Source organism: Caloenas nicobarica, chromosome 25 (assembly GCF_036013445.1).
Source record: "Caloenas nicobarica isolate bCalNic1 chromosome 25, bCalNic1.hap1, whole genome shotgun sequence".
In the NCBI taxonomy this organism is placed as follows: domain Eukaryota; kingdom Metazoa; phylum Chordata; class Aves; order Columbiformes; family Columbidae; genus Caloenas; species Caloenas nicobarica.
In genome coordinates, this window is record NC_088269.1 from 5,979,644 (window position 1) to 5,998,417 (window position 18,774).

The window sequence follows — 18,774 nt, forward strand, 5'->3', positions numbered from 1 at the left end:
CATAAGTGCAAATGTTTTTGCTACACAAAGGTAAATGGAAGGGGAAAGCTGACGGAGAGGGGACAGCAGGGGGACAACGAGGGGACAGCAAAGGGACAGCATCGCTCCACCGCTGCCACCTCTCGTGCCAACACACGGGACGGTGGCTTCGAAAACTCTCCCGTTTGCCGCGGATCCGCTGCACAGCGGGAGCAGAAAGTGACTCTAGGGAAGCCAAAGACGTTTTCGATGTAGCACACAAAAAGAGTCATGTATAAATAAAACAAGCTGAACAAGGAACTGCAGAGCTTCAAGTACGTTAAACCCTGAATTCAACGAGGCAGAGGTTTCCATGGTAAAGTGACAACTTCGTACCAGCGTGGGACATCCCCCCCCATTTCTGTCAAGTTTCAATATATACAGATTTTATGCTCACTGTTAATTACATCTAGTAATTGTGTCTTTCGCATTCTATCCCGAAATAAAGATACAAGAAGGTTTTTTTCAGAAGGCCAAAATTAAGCATTCCAGCCCTATTACTCCATTTTAACAGATTCTCTAAGACGAGGGTGGTGACCAGAGAAGGTGATTTGCCCACAAAATCGCCTTTAACGTTCCCCTTCCTGAGCTGCAAACGCCTCAACAGTCTCTGGACGGAACAAGCCTATACTAACAAGCCAAAGCTACAGCAAGTGACGCTCGCACCAGGAACAAATACTTAGAAAATGTCAGGAAGCAGCCGCTGCAGCACTGGGCCGGGGGCTGCAGAAGGGCTGTGCTCCGGGAAACCACCAAATCGGGTCATTTGCAGACAAAATCAGGGAATTTGCAGAGCAGCTCAGGCTGGTGCCACCTCAAACACGTCCACCAGAAGGAAACATGTGCCGGGGGCACCTAAAGGAGCCACTGATGGTCTCGGAGTGAAGTTCTCAACCAAAACCCCCAGCGGTTCTGCGGCTCCTTCCAGGCCCCCGCTCGAACAACCCAACTACCCAAGGTTATTTATCCCATTTTAGAGACCGCACAAACGTGATTCGGCGGCTGACGTCCCTTCTGCTGATGCCAGTTACCAAAATACAGCTGATCAATCTTTTCCTTGCAAGGAATTGCACTATCGTTCTATTCAATTTGCAAAAATGTGGTTAAAACGTGTACTTTAACATTTTGCGTTTGGCCTATATAACAAAACCCCTACAGTTACCAAGATACTTTGAAACAGGAATTTTCTTCTCTCAGAACGTTAAGGTTTTTTGAAAGATTCACCTTCTCTCCGATAGCGTGAAATCCAGTTCAGACGTTTTGTTCAGAACTTGTACAAACTTAAAAACCAATCTCCTATTTTCCCTTTCAAGTCCAGGCCCAGCTGTTGGCTGTTATTAACCTATTTTGGTGGAAAAAAAAGGAGCACCTGCAAGAAGTTTGCAAACAAAGACACCAAGTGGCACGGCACAGGAGTAGCAGCAGCCTCAATTCACAGCGTTTTACAAGTTTTTAAGCCTTCTGTGAACATTCCCGCGTTCTGCAACGTCCCAGCGGCGTCTCGTTTGGCCATGGCCGGTCGGAGGGTGTCCCGATGCTGCCAAACCACGTCCGCCCAGCAGCGAGTCCCCACGGACATGGATGGAGGAAGCGTGTACGTGCACTCCCACGATCGCCTGTTTGCAACATTCAGAATGCTCTAAATCATTTGAACGTGACCAAGCCTAGTAACTAATATAAAGTAAATGCATCGGGCCTTACAGACGCTATAGCAAGAGCTGTGTTTGGAATTTCTGAAAAGGTTAAAGACCCCCAGTAAGATCTTAAAAAGAGACATTTATCACACAAAATGTTAAGAAAAATAAAATCCTATTTGTAAATTTCTTTCGTAAAAAATACCAAAATATAGCACTGCTTTCAAGCAAGAGTAGTGTTTCAGACACTGGCTGCAGTACGGACCAGGAGATGAAGTGCTGAGACCCCAGACGCCCGTGGAAGCGCCTGCGGACGCGCACGGCCGGCACAGCTCGAGGGCACAGTGGCTGCTGCAGGACACTGTAGTGTATGTTGGAACTTTACAATTGCACACACACAAAAACTCCCCCTGTATGTGAATTTGAGGACCAGAAGGACACCAGCTCGAGGCCAGACATGCTCTAGAATCCCACACGCACTTTTCCAGCCTGTTTTCTGGAACTGAGAAGTCACCGCGTTCCTGTAGGCTGATGGAGGCAGTTTTCCAGAGATGCGGTTCTTAATCCTTAATTCAGAGGCTTATTTTAGCCAGATTACAGCAACCCTTGATATTAATTCTTTTCGTTCAGGATTATTTCCAGCACCCATTAGCAAAAAGCTAGCTAACACAGGATCTGAGTGGAAAGGACACTGTAAGCACAGCGGGGGGTGCACAGCGCTCTGTCAGTCTGGGGGACGGGGAGAAGATTTGCCACAGACTAATGCCAGCCCAGGGAAACCAGCCCCCCCCAGGCTCCTTGCCAAAGAAATGGAGGAGGTTTGCAAAGGAAAATCTGGAGCAGGAGCCACCTAAACCACTGCAAAAGCCTCAGTGAAGGAGCCCGTCCCTCTGCCGATCGACAGAGCGAATCTGAGACAGAACTGTCTCCTGAGGCTCAAGCTGGCGATATGGCCCGTGACCCAGACAGAAAATACCCTGTTCACTGAGAAGCGCTGAGACTTCTCTTATCTCCATTAACACAGAGGATTAAAATCAGGAGATCTCGGCAAAAATGCCCAAACATCCAATCAAAATAAACATGCACATGGGTCAGATTCCTTAAGCGCTCCAATCTTCTTTGAAGCTGACGGGAGCCTGAGAAGGTGGCAATAAAGAATCGCACTAACCTAACTGCCTTAAAACCAGCGCAGACCTGGCAGGTGACAAACTCAGAAAGATCCTCCAGCTGCACCGGTCAGCGCAGAGCTCCCGCGGGCAGGGTTAAGACCTCAGAAGTGAGCAGCTCTCCTAACTGCGAAGGTTTTCCAAGTTAGGCGGGATAAAGAAACGACCACTGTGCAATTGAGCTTTTTCTGAACATCCACCTCTCTGCAAACACCGACTAGAGCTCTCCATAAGGAATCATGATTTGTTCCCTCCTCAACCAACGCTAGATCTCATCTTACAAGCCCTCCCAAAAAGTTATACACCTGATTTCTCACAGGAAAAGCTTTACAATAATATTCGTAAGTTGACGTGACATATAACCTACCTTCTCAAAATGCCTCTAACAACAAGTACTGGAATGGAGGCATTTCGGGGTCACACCTGCCTTTGTGGCATCTCAGTGTTACACAGCGTGAGGAGGCTTTATTCTTTTGTAAACTAGACAAAAAAGTTATGTTGGCTTTGCTATTTTGTTTTTAAAGACACGTTGACTGATCAAAACCAGATCTTCAACACCCTTTAAAAATTAAATAAATAAATATGTTGCTATGCTTTGCTTTCTACACTCAAAGAACATTATTTTAAACAGAATATTCTTTTCACTGTCAAAAGGTCTACGTTTTGCTTTGAAGGCCAAGACGTTTCTGGTATCCAACAGTAAGAGCTGCTGTAGCACATTCAAGGGTAAAAGAAAGACCAAACAATAAAAACCAAACACCACTGCCTGTTTCTGCTTGCTAAGATTAAATGGTCCCGTTCCCAGTTCACACACGACGGCTCCGATGACAAAGACTGAATGTGGCGTAGCAGTCTCTTCAAGTTCATCGCCTGTTTGCCTCGTTTCTCCCCTCCCTCATCTGTTCTTAACCAAATTCACTCCTTTGCTTCCTCCGCAGGATTCTGTGGTTCCAATTTGCACTTGATCTTGCTCCAGTACTCGGGTGCCACGGGAGCCTTGGGGTCGTGCGCAGAGCAGCAGAGCCGGCCGTCCAGCGCCGAGGCTGCCAGCGCTCCCTTCTCGTGCTCTCTGCAGAAGGAGCGAGGGCAGAACTCGCAGAACGCGGCTGCGGGGCTGCTGCACACATCGCACTGGTGCCACGGACATTCCCACTTTCCTGGGAGCGGGAGGGGAAGAGAGATGGGAAGCTCAAATTAGTGCATTTCAGGGACAGCACTGGCCCTTGACCCTCACTGCACGTTCAGATGAACGCAAAGGAAGTTCAGATATGAAGCTTGTATTTCAAACAAAGCAAGAGGAGGAAATTTGATCCGAGAAAGAGATGCAACAAGAACATTAAAAATTATTCCAGTGCCTCTCTGGCCATTGGTTCTCATTTAGGAACACTGCCACCTGCTGTATTTCTAAAAACGGGTGGCATTGCAAAAGCAGATATGCTGCATTTACTGCCAATAAACACTGCAGGTCAGCTCAAACACTCTTGCAAGGAAGGAAAAGGTGAACAGGACACCACGCCATCGCTCTTACCAAAAGGTGGTTGAGTCAGGTTAAGGCATAGGAGGTGGTACGCTTTGGGACAGTCCTTTTTGTCACACATGACCAGTTCTCCCCCGTCCCCGCACTGGAAACAGTTGTCTTCATGCATCTGCTTCTGTTCTGCTTTGATTTTCCGTTTCTTCTGCTTTAATTTTGCATTCTTCATCTTCTCTTCATTTGCAGTTGCACATGCTGACTGGTAATGATAAAGATCACAGCATACAGTCACTTTATAGACCTCTTGCATTAAAATTAAATTAATTGTCTTTGGGTTATTATTTGCATGAACTAGGCTTAAATTAAATCCACTCCAAAAAGTTTGTAAGCTATAAAAGCTAGAAATGCCTATTTGCATGTATTTGAATTAACTTCACCCTAGACACGACAGCACTACAGTTCATAACTGTAAAATCTTTACAGCCTTTCAAGGAAAGTGTTCCATAGACTGAAGTCAAAAGTTAAATAGAGCAGAACCCTCTCTTTGCCCTGCTCTCACTAGATCCCTGGATTTGGGAAGAGAAGCTTTCATTTTCATCCACATACCTTGGGACGCACTCCTAGGAAACCACTGCAATTTTCTGCTCCGCAGTGACATTCGGTCCTACCATTGCCCAGGCAATCCAAATTATAATTGAATGTTAGCTCCATCCCTAAAATTTGAAGAAAAACAATTCAGCAACACAGACACTAAGACAGGCTTGTGACAATGATATTTCATGAGCATGAGAAAAACCCTAGCCAAATTAGGAACTCAGCCATTTCTAGACAAAAGTACACACAGAAAGCAGGTCCATATTTTTACCTGCAGGAATATCACAAAGAGCAAACAGTCCAACTCTAATGTCACCATTCACTGTCCATTTCTGTGTTTCACAGTTTGGATTACAACTATGGTTCATAAACCGAGAATAATTCCCCTTCGGGCCAGCATCTATTATCCGGTCCTTTAAATAAAAAAGACAAAACACACATTTAGTGCTTACCAAACAAAAAAGGGTTCCTGCCAACAAGTGATGACTAATGGCTAAGGCAGCAAAAAATACACTTATTTTAAATTAGTTAAAAGTGGTAAGTTTTCCCTGCAGAGTTAGTTTTATGAAAAAATGTCTGAATATATAAAATACATTGTATTTACCTTTGTTACAGTTAACATATAAAAATTGGTTACACTGTTTTCATGCGCACGTTTGATCCGCAGCCTGCACTCTTCTTCATCAATTAGCTCACCAACATATTCATTCACAAATTCACCCTGAAAAGTAAAGGAAAACAAAAGTAAGAAATCCATGTTTGTGGCTTCTTATGATGATAAAGGAAGCAGCATAGAAAAAGCATTCCCCATAAAAATATACTCTAATCATCACAAAAAGCACTGAGACCTATTTTGCCAGCCTTCCAAGATTTCGTTGTCTTTAATGGCTTCGTTTAGGGAAAGAACCCGTCACTCAGACGCCTTTTTCCCAGGCCGCTCTTTCCCTTTCTGCCCAGCAGGCCATGGGGAAACGTATGTGCGCTCCTTCCCCCCACCGCGCTCACACATCCGCAGTCCCCCCAACTGGCTTTTCTTCTGCAAGTGTCATGGTTAAGACGCTTCTGTCAAAATGGCTCAGCTGCCTCCACCCTTACTGCTTCACCTACAGAAGTTCCATCTTTTCAGCACAAAGCATTTACTTGCAAGTGCTGAAATTTTTGTATGTGTTTGCTTGAAGTACGGAGTTGCAGAGTTTTCACATAAACCCACACTGATGGCCACCACCACCTTTGTCCTTTGCAGTATCTACCTTCTTAATGCTCCTTTTAGTGCGGAGGCCCCAGCCACGCCGCTCAGTTTTGATGATTTCGGCGTCGGGGTAGAGTCTCTTGGTGAAGCACTGGTTCTGGCAGCGCTCCCCGGCCGGGCACACCTGCGGGTGACACTCGTACTGCAGCATCCTGTTGAGACACTCGGACTCCAGCCCGCAGGGGTTCTCGTCCGAGGGTTTGCAGTTACAGCGGGGGATCTCCGACAGGTCCGCCACCTGGATCTGAACCTTCCCAATCACCTTGTTGGACTGCGGGACAAAGCAAAAAGGAATAAATGAAGATGGTGATGCACAAAGAACACAAACGCAACGGCTCTATCGAAGGTCAATCATCAGCTGACATGATAAGGCAGGAAAATAATGATTACATTATCAAGTACCTCACTGGGATTTCTTCCAACTGCAACTAAAGACATGAAAGAGGCAACATCAAGCCCTGCGTGTCCAAAATTGCTGGCAAGGTCAGACTCTGCAGCTGCAGCAGCACAAGCAGTCGGGTTTCCAACCAATATCGAGTTCAACATCCACAAAACTTAGGAAGTCATAAGAGCCAGCATGTATCTAAAGACACACAACATGAGCTTGCAACCAGCAAAATTCTAGCTCAGGTAAAGCTGTTCTTCAAGTGTTAACTCTCCTTCACAAATGCTCTGCTAAAATAATCTTTTATGGTATTCTAAGAGAGAACAAAAGATTCTTGAAAAGAACAGCAAAATGATTTATTTGAATTTCCTTAAACTTGAATTGTTGCAAATACTGGTTTAAATAAGTAGCTTACCAATGCACAGAATAAAAACAGGAAAAGAAAGAAGCCAACTCACTTTAATGTGTTTGTACGGTGGAGGTTTCCTTGAATTCCTTTCAATTTCTAATGCCTCTTTGCTTTCTCTTTGTGCTTTCAGCTCCTGGAAGCGCTTTGCTGCTTCTTCAAGTGCTGTGCAAGGGAGTTCAAAATAGAAAGCAATCAGCATTGGCTGCTGTTAATCACATACATACAAGTACACATTTAATTGCTTTATTTGTTTAAAAAGCTATGAATAGAACTCTATAAACAACAACACAAGGTAAAGATGAGTTATTGCAGTATATCATGAATCTATCATCAGGTAGTTTTCAGTAGGTATGAAGATACTGAACAACGATCCCATGCAGCAGAGCCCAAGCTCCGTCTTAACATTTCCCAGTTTGTGGAAGAATTGAACTTGCCCACAACAATACACAATGAGTAGGCACTTAAATAAATGTATTTTTAGCTGCGGTCAAGGGATCTAAACAATGTTTGCAATTCTACGTGAACACAGAACACTAGTCACATAATATTCCCATGCAGGTTAAGTGGTGATGGAGACACAAACACGTGGAATTTTTGTCATAAACCACTATAAACTTTGTTTGGTTTTACCTTTCTTGAAGGTCTTGTTAATACTAGTTTGCCCCTCAGCAAAGCTTTTATCTCCTTCAACATAAGGGAAAACTCTGCCCTGGTGTACCCAATAGTAGTCATGTGAACCAAAGAAAAATACTGGGAAGTCCCCGATATCATGTTTGAGGCCCTGTATGTTGAGAGGCACAGACCTGGGATTGCAGATCTCTGCTGGCCACCACCTGAAAGTAGGAAAAAAACAGAAGAATGTAAGTCCCTTGAGCTATAGCCTTAAATTGTGAGTCTGGCTAAGAGGGCTGAGAAATAAAAGCCAGTTTTCCCTTCTTAAAGAAACGAACTCCTTCCTTACACAGTCCAGGCTCCCTTTAGCAATACTCGCAAAGCACGACGCAAAACGTGACAAAAGTTCTTATTCCAGATTCTGGAAAAGCCTTCTAAGAACATACGTGGCACAAGAGCAGACTCGTAAGATCCCTATAAACGCTCGTAGGTGCCTAACAGCAAACACAAGCTAGAACATCTTGGGTCTGTGAGACAGCCCCTCATTTTCCGTATCGCTATTACGCTCTACAGAGCGATGTAAGCAAAATCAAGTATCCGTCATTGCCTGGAAAAAGCAGGAGAATTGAATTGAAAGGTTGACATCAATGCCTGATGCAAAAAAAGATGAATTATTGTATTTCTAGTTCTTGTTTACAAAGACTGAGCTGCTTTGTGTTACCTTCCTATAATTCTGTAGGACATCAAAAACACCCAAAGCATGAAAATCCCAAAATAGCCAACTTGCCTGTAATTCCCAAGCTTGACCCAAACGATCTGCTTGTAACGCAGCTTCTTGCCAGCTTTACAGTCATTGCAATTCCAGCATCCCTCGGGCATGTCAATGCTGAGACACTCGGGGTGGAAGGACGCTGGGCAGGACTCGCAGCACAGCAGTTTCCCACCTTCAAACAAAGAAACCTGCTTGGTTTATACAATAAGGATTCGCTTCCCCTTGGGCACAGCAGCTGACGCCCACTGTAAATCACCCACCCTGCGCTCCCGTCTGCCTCACAGGAGAAATCGGAAAAAGAATGGGAAAGGGATCAAGTCAAACTTCACAATGTTGGTTAAAAAAGGCTGTGCAGTGCAGTCATCTAACGTGCAAGTTGTGACTGAACTGCAGCAAAGACGCACAAAAAAACAGCAAAGTACTTTTTGACCATGAGGTAAGTGGGCAGGAGAAGGTTCCCAAAGGAAGCAGCGCACCTGAAAGCGGTGCTGTCAGCTGCGGTTTCTGTGCTGACGGCCAAAACAACGATCAAACCCCACATTTTACAAAACCTTTTTTCAATCAACATTGTTGTGACCAAATCCCCCAGCAATCAGTCAGCGTGCATCACAAATCCCCGCAGCCTATAGGTCGATCAATGCTTTTCTGCACCAAGGATGTTATAGAAGAATTGTAGTAAGTCTGTCTGTTCCACAAAAAGAACTTTACCGGTATGAGCACAGTGCATAATGCACAATGAGACACCACTGAAGTTGGCCCCATCCCAAAAGTTCCTTTTGCGCACCTAGAAAATCTTTGAGCAGCAGTTAACATCGGTTTCTGAAGTTCACACTTATTTGGGCAAAAGTTGTTTTGGCTGGCTTGTATTTTGGCAGATGGATTAAATGTGGAGAGCCCAGCACATCTCTGAGCCGCCCTCAGCAAACAAAGCGGCTCATGCAATAACACTGGACACATCACACGTACTGTAATATTTAAATATGTAAGTATGTAAAATACGTATACATTTTTTATAGATGTATATTTTTAAAAAATTAACAAGTTTTTGTGTCCCAGATGGAAAAATCTAGGAGAGACTTGAGAGTACTTAAAGCAATTTTCAAGCACAATATCAAAAGAAGTGCTAATAGCAACTTTCAAACACTATCAGAAAATCTTGTCCACCTATAGACTTTCAAAATGCCATTGCACGAATAGATTGTTGCATGTCACAAGCATTCCTTTAACAAATCAGTTGCATGACCAATACTGTATTTCCTCTGCTAAAGACAGTCAAATGCAAACATATGGATTTTCCAGAGCTCCCCAAACCCATAATAAAATTTCAACTTCAAAAGTATTTTTTTGCAAATGTTATTTCAGAGGAAATACAGACCCAGTGTAAATTACTGAAACATTATCCAACATGGTAAAATGCCAAGAGATGCAAAAATAAAACAAAACCAAACACACAACTTTCAGTGCTAAGCAAGAAAAAAACCCCACACTTTGCTCTCAGGATGCATTAGTAAGATATCGCTCAAGCTAAGGAGAGGGCTCAAAATAATTGTTGTTTTCAGGAATCACAGGAACTACTGAAAGCCACCAATCCAGCAACGTTCAAAACAACCTCACTTTAGAACGGTTAACTGAGCAGCGTTTCTGACCGCTCTCGGGAAATCAGATTTCTGTGGGAATAAGACATCCCATCTGAGCATTGCCGGACACCGTCCTGTCTCCCGGCAGGTTTCCGAGTGGCTCCCAATGCGCTGCGGGGTTTGTGGGGGCAGCACGGGGGTCCCAGGACTGACGGACACGTTCACAGACAAAACCCGCGGCCCTCCGCTCTGGACCCCGCTGGAGCCACCCGCCCCCACCTGAAACGTCCCTTCTCCTCCCAGGCTCCGCGGGAGCTCCCTGAACACCTCCAGCACAACACTCCCCCTTCTTCACCTGTAAAATCCATTTAAGAAGCTGTTTTGCATCATCCTGGTCAGTCCTGAACTACAATATCAAGCTCGACTTGCCACCGCTTCACATTGCCAGGGAAACAGCTTCCCTGGGGCTGGACTAGCCTGGCCAGATACACACTGATTTACCTCTTCAAGGAGAATTTAGAGATAGTAATTATTTTAAGCCCTTTTGTAATAAAAATAATTGCCAACAACATGAACACACGCTCACAATAATCAATGAGTGAAGTTAACTGAGAAGCAGTAAGTGGTGCTTGACAAGCAGACATTTCTTGTTTGATTTAGAGAGAGAGAAATAACAGAAAAAGCAAAAGTAAATTAAAGAGAAAGAAACTATTTTGGTTACCTTTCTCACATTTCTTTTTGGAAGCTGACGAAGGAGGAGGAATCATAGGTAATTTCATCAACTCAGCACGATTTGATTCATTCAGTAGGTAGTGGGACTTATAGGCATATGAACTGAACAGGGGGTCTGAATGGTCCTGCACTACCAGCCCTATACGAAACAAACAGAAAGAGATGAGTTGCAATGAAACTACCCATGATTCCATAAAGGAGAAAATAAAATAAATCAAATGAACATCTCTAATGCATTTACGTGTGAATGAAAAAAAAAATAAAGAAAATGAAGAAAAAGAAAGGTCTGACAGAGTTTCTTTGCTAAGAAGGAGGTTATGTGTTTGAAAGACTAAATTGAAATGTAACCAGACAAACCTATGAGGAATAAGCTGCTTGTAAGTGGAATTGCAATTGTGCTTTTACTCTTAATCTGTGCATTTACAGGAAAGCACAAGAAAAGCAACCAATTGTGTATCTGTGTGACCCGCCCTCCCCTCCCGACTGAACAAAGCTGCTGATGGGAGCTGGGGACACGGCCACTGTCAGCTGGGTACAAACTGACAACGCAGACGTTCGCACGAGAACTCTCAGCCCCACCTGCCAGACGCCTAAGATCTTACGGAGGAAAGTGTTCTGCCTTTATAATCGTGTTGGAAAAAAAAAATAACAAGGGGGGACAGCGATTCTGTAAGAACGACAAAGTTCTGCCCAAGACCGTGCTTTTAAGCAAAGCTCCGCCAGCCCTGCCCTCCCACGGCTACCGAATTAATCCCTGTGGAGCAGCCAAGTGCTCTGCTCTCCTGGATGCATTTATTTCAAACAATGTGTTTGCATTTCTCTGTCCTCCACCAGGAAGAGCTTTTTCTGGTTGCTCCGCAGAGCCGGGCAGCCCAGGTGAGACCCCGTGTCTACCGCCCGGCAGCGTTTGGCCACTAACTCAGGGGAGAGCAGGGCAGCTCTGACCCGCAGAGCAGCTCCCGAGGCCGCCACCAAGTCCCGGTGGGACACGGGCAGAACTGAGCGCTGCTATCAACTAAAACTCATTAAGGAACCATTCTCACATACAGACACCCACGTATTTCCAGCGCGTTCCGTCCCGCGTGGTGCTCTGGGCGCTCCTGTGCTCCCCTCCGTCCCACACCACAGACAGGACTCACATCAGCCCAGTCAGGGTTTGCTAAACGTAACCCTGCCCAGTCTCTCCTCGGGGCAGCACACGGGACCGGAGCCCAGCTACGCACATAGAAACAAGCCCCACAACCATTGTCTAGAAGAACAAGTACGTAATTTCTGTAAAATACAGAGGATTCGGTCAGCGGTAGCAGTTTGGAACATGTCCAGCTCTCATAACTAAGACCCAGTGAATATACAGGAGAGGAAATTCTGTCTGCCGGGGTTCAGAGGTTACATATATTGCCAGAAGAAAATACAGACTTCTGGAGTTCCATCTCTGATGAAGCCAGATGCACGTATAAACAGAATTACTAAAACAATGTCAAATGGCAAAAAAAAAGCATGAAAATTTTCTAGAGTAGGTTTTTCTACGACCTTGCCAAGAGACATTTCTACTCTGTCATTCAAACCATGGAAGATCCAGAGAAACTCTTCTGTCCTAAACCTGTATCTGATCCTGGTACTACACTGACTCTGGACGACTGAGACAAAAACCAGAAAACCAAAGTGCTGAAAATACTATGGACCGCTCTAAATACCACTAAAATTATTTTTAATGATTCTCCTAAATTACTTGGAAATGAGGAAAAGGGGAAGAAAGGAGAGAGGCAGAAAGGAAATTATTCTGGCACCATCTTTCCTATTCAAAGGTCTTCAATTACCACTTTGCTCTTCCAAGTTCAAGGCAATCTTTCCGAAACTAAACCTCCAACTGAATAAACACAAGTGAAAACAAATAACTTCAGGATTTATCTCATTTTCACTTCCTTATTAGTGACTTTCAAAGCTGCTGAAAAGAATATAGCCAGCATAAACTTCTGAAATGCTGTGTAAGATACAGATTTGTTATTCAAACACCTCGGTCACTTTGATTAATCTGACAGAATAATGATATTTTTGCATTGTGTGACTAAAGCAACTGACACACTAGAACTTTTCAACCTGCAATGTGGCAGAACACTAGTGACTTAAGAGCCATAAAAATATCAAGTAACAAGTGGGAAAAAAAGGAAAAAAAAAGGAAAAAAAAAAAAAAGGAAAAAAAAGGATAACTTTTGCATATGGAAAATCCCAGCATGAAACTTGTTTATATGGTATTGTAAATTTTTTCTTTCAAAGTTCTCAAATGTGATGGTAGTTATAAATTTGAATGATTTTTTTATAGCTGATGAGTAAATCCTACCTTTTAGCCTTAAAAATGTAAACAGTTTTAAGTCTGTGAGCCAGTGAATAACACCATAGCATCCACTGTCAGTCTGCAAGGGCTGGAACTGGGGGCTCAGCACCCACTTTTTCCTACTGGCAGCACAAGTAGCCCTTCCGAGTACCTATTGCTGTGCCTGAATATCAAATACTACCCACCAAAACAGCAAGTGGAACTCTCATCAGAACTGTTGACCAAAAAATAAAAATAATCTCAGGAAGTTAAATCTTGGAGAGTCCTAAGGGAGTTTTTCTTTACAAAATACATGATTTTTATCACTAAACTGCACAAGTGACCATAGAACTATAAAACTGGGGAAAAACCAAGCGTGCTCACCTCTTGCACAAACGAAACAAAAGCCTACATTTACAGCTGATGAGGAGTGACTCCTTTTGGAATGGTTACTACAGATGAGGATGTGGGATGACACAAACAAGCTCCCCGCGGCGATGCAGCCGTCTCCTGAGTGGAAGGCAACGGGACATCGCAAACACCTCACCATGCGACCTGTGCGACAGAAACACAGAAATGCACCGGTCACCCTGGAGCCAGCGAGTGGCAGAGACACCAACACGGACGCAAGGCTGGGTTTCATTCCAGAGTAGTAGATTTTAAAAAAAAAAGTTTACATCTTCAAATAAAAAAAGGTTTCACAAAAGTTAACTCTTAACTTTTACTTTAAAACTCTGTTAAGGAAAAACATATGTTTTAAATCATTCTAGAGTCTATTTGTTTTGTTTAAATATTTTGGTTAATTTCTAAATGGATTATTTTTTCCTTGAAAAATAATTGTTCTAAAGACACTACCAACTGTCTTTTACAAAACACATTCCTTGGCCTTGCACTCCTAACCCTTGGCTCCCATTAAACCCAGCAACAACAGGCAACTCAGGCGTCGTGGATCCACGTATGCCGAGTGGTCTCAGGCTGCTGTTCTCCCACCCACCACAGATTTCAGTTAATGACCTCCTTAAGAAGGAAACCCTCGCTCCTTGCTGCACACTGCGTTTCAGAGGGTGTGGTTCTATTCATTGTTGCTGTGATTTGAGCTCCCCCCGCTCTGCTCTCACCTTTGCTTGCTTTATGGATGTCCTTGTCCATGGAGCAGGCGGTGCAGCAGTGCTGCGGGCAGCGGAATCCTCGCGACTCGAACAGGGCCGTGGAGAACTTGCGAACACAGGCCTCGTGGTAGAACTTGCCGCATGTGCTGACGGAGCAGCGCTTCACATCTTTGCCAGGAAGTTTGCAGGAAAAGCACGTGTGTTCTCCTGGTAAAAGAGGGAATAAGGAAGCCCAACTGTAACGGCTAATTCTCTGAGGCACAGACCTTAAAAGAATTATGAAGCAGGTACTTTCTAGGTGGAAAAGGAGAATCAGACTGCAGAGGTTAAAAAAGCAATGGAGTAACCCAAACCCATCCCCAAAACCTGGGAACTTCCCACCTCAGTGTGTTCTGACCCGAAAACGGCTCCTCAGCACAGCGGGAGATCCCTCCCCAGCTTTCAGACCCTGGAACGCACTCACCCTTTTTACACTCGGCGCAGATGAACTTCTCATCGGGCAGTGACTTCAGGCCGAGACACTCCAGGTGGAAGACGCTGCAGCACTCGCCCTCGCAGGACACCAGGGACTCGCCAGAGCTCTCGCAGATCTTAAACAGACAGACGGCTGGTCAGAGAACAGGGGGCACTGGACACGCTGCAGTGCAAACGACCACCAGATGTTAACGAGGAACAGGATCTGGCTGAAATCTCTGCAGAACTGGCCTGCGTCCTGTGGCAGACCTGAGTCTCTGAACTAAGGATAATAAATTTTCTCCCCAAAACACTGGAAAATTCACTTTCTTCTCTATCCTGAAAGACCATCTGAAATCTCTGGATGGAGCAGAAAATGGCTTCTAATTTTTCTACTTATGCTAGCAGGTATGGATTAGATACCACTTTCTGGCATGCAGGAGGGCTGATGAATCATTTCCAGAGCATCAAAACTCCTAAAAGCCATGAATTTTACCTGAGATGTTGAATGGTTAAAACAAAGTAGTGTAATCTGAAGAGTCTGTCAGCTCAAAGTAACAGGAACAGAAAATACATCTTCAGTATTTAATTCTGTACAGTCCCATCATGTACCTGACAAACGGTGTCCTTTTTATTCGTTCCAGTTCCTCTCCTGGATAAACTGGAGTCCACCGACTGCACATCGGAAGCATCGGCATCAGCAGCAGCTGACGGGCTGTCTGAACGTTTTCCGAAACTACCCTACAAAGAAGAAAAATCCAAGGCACTCAAACCAGACACTTTCAAAGGACAACCACATTCTGAAAAGAACAGTTAAGTCAACACCCATTCAAAGATCACTCGATATGTCAAGAGATATAAAGGTCCTTGAAAGCTGCTGAACTTCATGACACTGATACAAGGAATGCTGCCTTCTTGAAGTATTTTTTACCTGTACAAGCAAAAAACCATAAAGATACCTATTTTGCTTTTTCCAGATACCTCTCAATTTTACACCAAAATACAGTGGCATCTCCCAATTCCCAATGAATCTAACAACTTCTACAAAGCAAATCGAGTCACTGATCTAAACCAATGTTTTGCCAGAAAAAGAAGTAGGAAAATCTGTAAGGAAAGGTCATATATTTTTTTATAGCAATGGAGAAGATAAGAAAGAAAAAGATGAGGCTTTATTTTTTAGACAAAGACAGGAAATTTGTAGCAAAGACAGTGTTCACGTAGCAATATACAACTGAAAAGCCTGTTATACTGACAGATTAAACAATATGCCTTTACCTGTAAATCATTAAGTCCTCTTGAGTCGGAGTCAGATGTATCTCTGTAAGCTGAGCTTGTCAGTTCTACATCAGTTGAGGCACGACTCCTTTTCTTCAAAGGTTTACAGGAATCTGAAATCTCGCTGGCACCTTAACACAACATACTAAAATTAGTTTTAATATATGTTCTCGACTTTTTTGCTTAATAAAGGAAAAAGAAAGATGAGAGACAGCCTAAACCTGTACTTTATTTGCTAGACTTAACTTCCAGTTTGCAACTTTGACACTAGTTTAATTCTCCCTGAAACACTTATTACCCCTTCAGCATTCATCTTTAAAATGTGGCTCAGTAAAGGCTTTTTTTTGATTAAGAAGTGTCCAGAAGGACCTGCATGATGTGCTCACAGCACGTTAACCAACACTCTCTCTCCAACTAGCAATGCACAAACCAACAAGAACAAAACCCAGAAAACCCTCACAACAGAAATCAAGATCAGCATCTATCATGCTCATCACAAGAAAGTGTTAGGACCTCTGCAGTTAACAAAGACGGAAAACCTGATGTGATGAGCCAGGAACTTTAAAGTTTATTTTTGATGTAACTCACCTTTCTGCAATCCTGTCTTCACTGCTGTCAGGGGGACCATTTCAACCTGTTTGAATAGGAAAAGCCACAGTTAAAACCAGAGGAAACTTCTCCCTAGCATCAAAAAGCAAACATTTCAGTGTAAGCGATTAGCATCCCTGCATCAGCCGCGGGCTGTCACCCCTCACACCAGCCCCTGCCCACGGGGTTCAGCCCTGGCTGCCTACACTGCACCCCAGAGCCCCCCACGGCCCTTCCCGTCGCCCCACGGCCGGGCAGCTCTGTGCGTGTCCAGCAAACCCCGCTGCCTCTGCAAACCCCCGGCCGTGTCTGCAGCAGCTCCCGGGGCCTGTCACTGTGCAGGGCCCTGCAAGGCGCGGGGCTGCGCTGCTTGCGGGGCTCTGCACGGCCGGGGCACACGGCACAGCAAACGCCGCGGCAAACACCACGGCACACGGCAAACGCCGCGGCAAACACCACGGCACATGCCGCCCAAGATCTCCGTCCTACAGCGGGAGGCGCGTTTAGAAACTGCTCTGCCAGAGTCCACGGAACACCTGAGAATTTGGCGACTGCACAGTAATTACAGAAGGAAGCTGTTGCCTAAAATCCTGGTTTTAAGGTTAAGAATTACAAGTTATTTCTTTACAATGTGGTTACATATGCATGTAGAAACACATTTAGTAAATATTTAAGGATTATTCTATAATTTTTTTAAAAAATATTTTATTTTGTTGTACAATAGGTAAAAACATACAACAGAAGGATTTGTATAGGATACATTTTGTAATACAAATATAAAATCTAAACAATCACTTTTATTTCTCCACTAGTCACTGTAACAGTAGCATTAACATTTTGTTTTTCCCATTAATTATACTCGTTCCAGTTATAATTTTATACCAAGTTGGTGCAGACTAATTTGGGAATCAGTTGCAAGAAAACTTGACTTGGGGTAACAAATATTGTTGCATAATTGTAAGAAGTTAGTAAGATTTGTTTTTAATATAACTTAATACATTCAAGATTATGCACATTACAGTGCATGTGTGTTTAATTTTTAGTCATATACTTTTCCTGAGAAAAGCACTTTAATGTTCATAGTCTTAGTCAGCTCAATAATATACACGCAAAGCTAACTGGGATCCATGAAGTTCATATTGTTGGTTCTTATACCTTTGTTAAATTACGAAACATTTACAAACATAAAATAACTCATTTGAAAATAAGGAGGCTGCAAGACCTCTTGACAAGAGGTGTGAGGGACCACGCCAGGTATCTTACACCCAAGATTTAAGTTGCTTTAACGTGTCAGCAAGAAACCTTCCAGCATTCGAGCATCCTTCTGCTCAACACAGATGTAAATGCCACGGCATCAAAACAAAAATATGGAAAAAAACCCTGCAACTGGGTTCACTTCCAACCTCTGAAGTGAATGAAGTGCAAAATACAGTGTAAAGGGCAAATAATAAATTAAAATGAAAGAGATAAAAACATTTTTCCCTTCCCATATAAATCTTTAGCCTGACTGTCCCGTTTAAAAAATTCTCACTAGTAAAAGCTATACTATGAAACATTTGATATAAAATTCTCAGGGTTCAAGTGGAGAGGCCCTTGAAGGGGAAAAATCAACCATGCAAGGAAAAGAACCAACAACTTCGACAAACTTGTTAAAAAGTGTATTCGGTTTTTAATATTAATGTTCATCCACTGAACTTTCCTACTCATTTCCATGCAGAATTTTTAATAATTTTTTTAAAGCAACAACATTTGTCTGTCTGACATCCAGATTAAAGGAATGCCCTGTACATGTTAGATCTACTTAAGGAAAAAAATAACACATATCCCAGAAGATCTGCTTCGCTGATGTCTGCCAACATAAAGGTCTGACTTTTCATCTTTAAATTAAATCATTCTTAAAGTCCATTTTCAAAAGTGGTCAGATTAATCAGTCTAACTTCATTTGAAAAACAAAACCTCAATACAAACCAGCAGCTAAATCAAGAGCGAAAGGAAGGAACCTGGTGGCAATTCCATCAAATAGAAATTAGTGAAACAAGATCATTTTGCTGAGAACAGAAATCTCAGGGTAAACGAGGCAGGTTCGTTAGCAGTCGTGCGTCACCGAGCTCCCGTTCTCCACCGCCTGACACTGAGAAGGTGCCAGCAGCAGAGTCACAGCAACGGGACTGACAGGGGATTTCAGGATAGTCCAAAACGAAACCCGAGGGGGAAAAACGGAGAAAAATAAAAAGGCACCAATGTAAGCCACAACATTTATGAATACAATATATTTTAACTCTCTACATGGAGGAAGCCAACCTGCTCCTTTTTGATCTTCTTCTTTGGCACAACTTCAGTGGATTTCTCAGACTCTGAGCGGGTTCGAATCGATCTTCTCTGTTGCTTCTTTTCTACAGAACCTGAAGAAGGAAAA

General features: G+C 43.6%; 1 protein-coding gene across 3 annotated transcripts in view; it reads right to left on the bottom strand.

Annotated features, from left to right (window-relative positions):
- Positions 1-3,514: 3,514 nt before the first annotated feature.
- Positions 3,515-18,774, bottom strand: part of NSD3 (nuclear receptor binding SET domain protein 3) — a 30,455-nt gene continuing 15,195 nt past the window's right edge. Inside the window, exons 8-24 of one of the 3 annotated variants that reach the window (XM_065651553.1) lie at positions 18,660-18,760; positions 16,359-16,404; positions 15,771-15,901; positions 15,108-15,236; positions 14,506-14,632; positions 14,052-14,249; positions 13,318-13,488; positions 10,612-10,761; positions 8,329-8,485; positions 7,560-7,762; positions 6,979-7,091; positions 6,137-6,406; positions 5,491-5,607; positions 5,158-5,299; positions 4,899-5,005; positions 4,347-4,551; positions 3,515-3,975 (exon numbers count right to left, since the gene is read on the bottom strand). In XM_065651553.1, the coding sequence (XP_065507625.1) occupies positions 3,734-3,975; positions 4,347-4,551; positions 4,899-5,005; positions 5,158-5,299; positions 5,491-5,607; positions 6,137-6,406; positions 6,979-7,091; positions 7,560-7,762; positions 8,329-8,485; positions 10,612-10,761; positions 13,318-13,488; positions 14,052-14,249; positions 14,506-14,632; positions 15,108-15,236; positions 15,771-15,901; positions 16,359-16,404; positions 18,660-18,760 (2,609 nt within the window). In that variant the 3' untranslated portion in view covers positions 3,515-3,733. Of the gene's footprint in view, positions 3,976-4,346; positions 4,552-4,898; positions 5,006-5,157; positions 5,300-5,490; positions 5,608-6,136; positions 6,407-6,978; positions 7,092-7,559; positions 7,763-8,328; positions 8,486-10,611; positions 10,762-13,317; positions 13,489-14,051; positions 14,250-14,505; positions 14,633-15,107; positions 15,237-15,770; positions 15,902-16,358; positions 16,405-18,659; positions 18,761-18,774 lie in introns of those variants that run through there. The other 2 variants (XR_010607531.1, XM_065651555.1) reach the window with 2 other exon arrangements.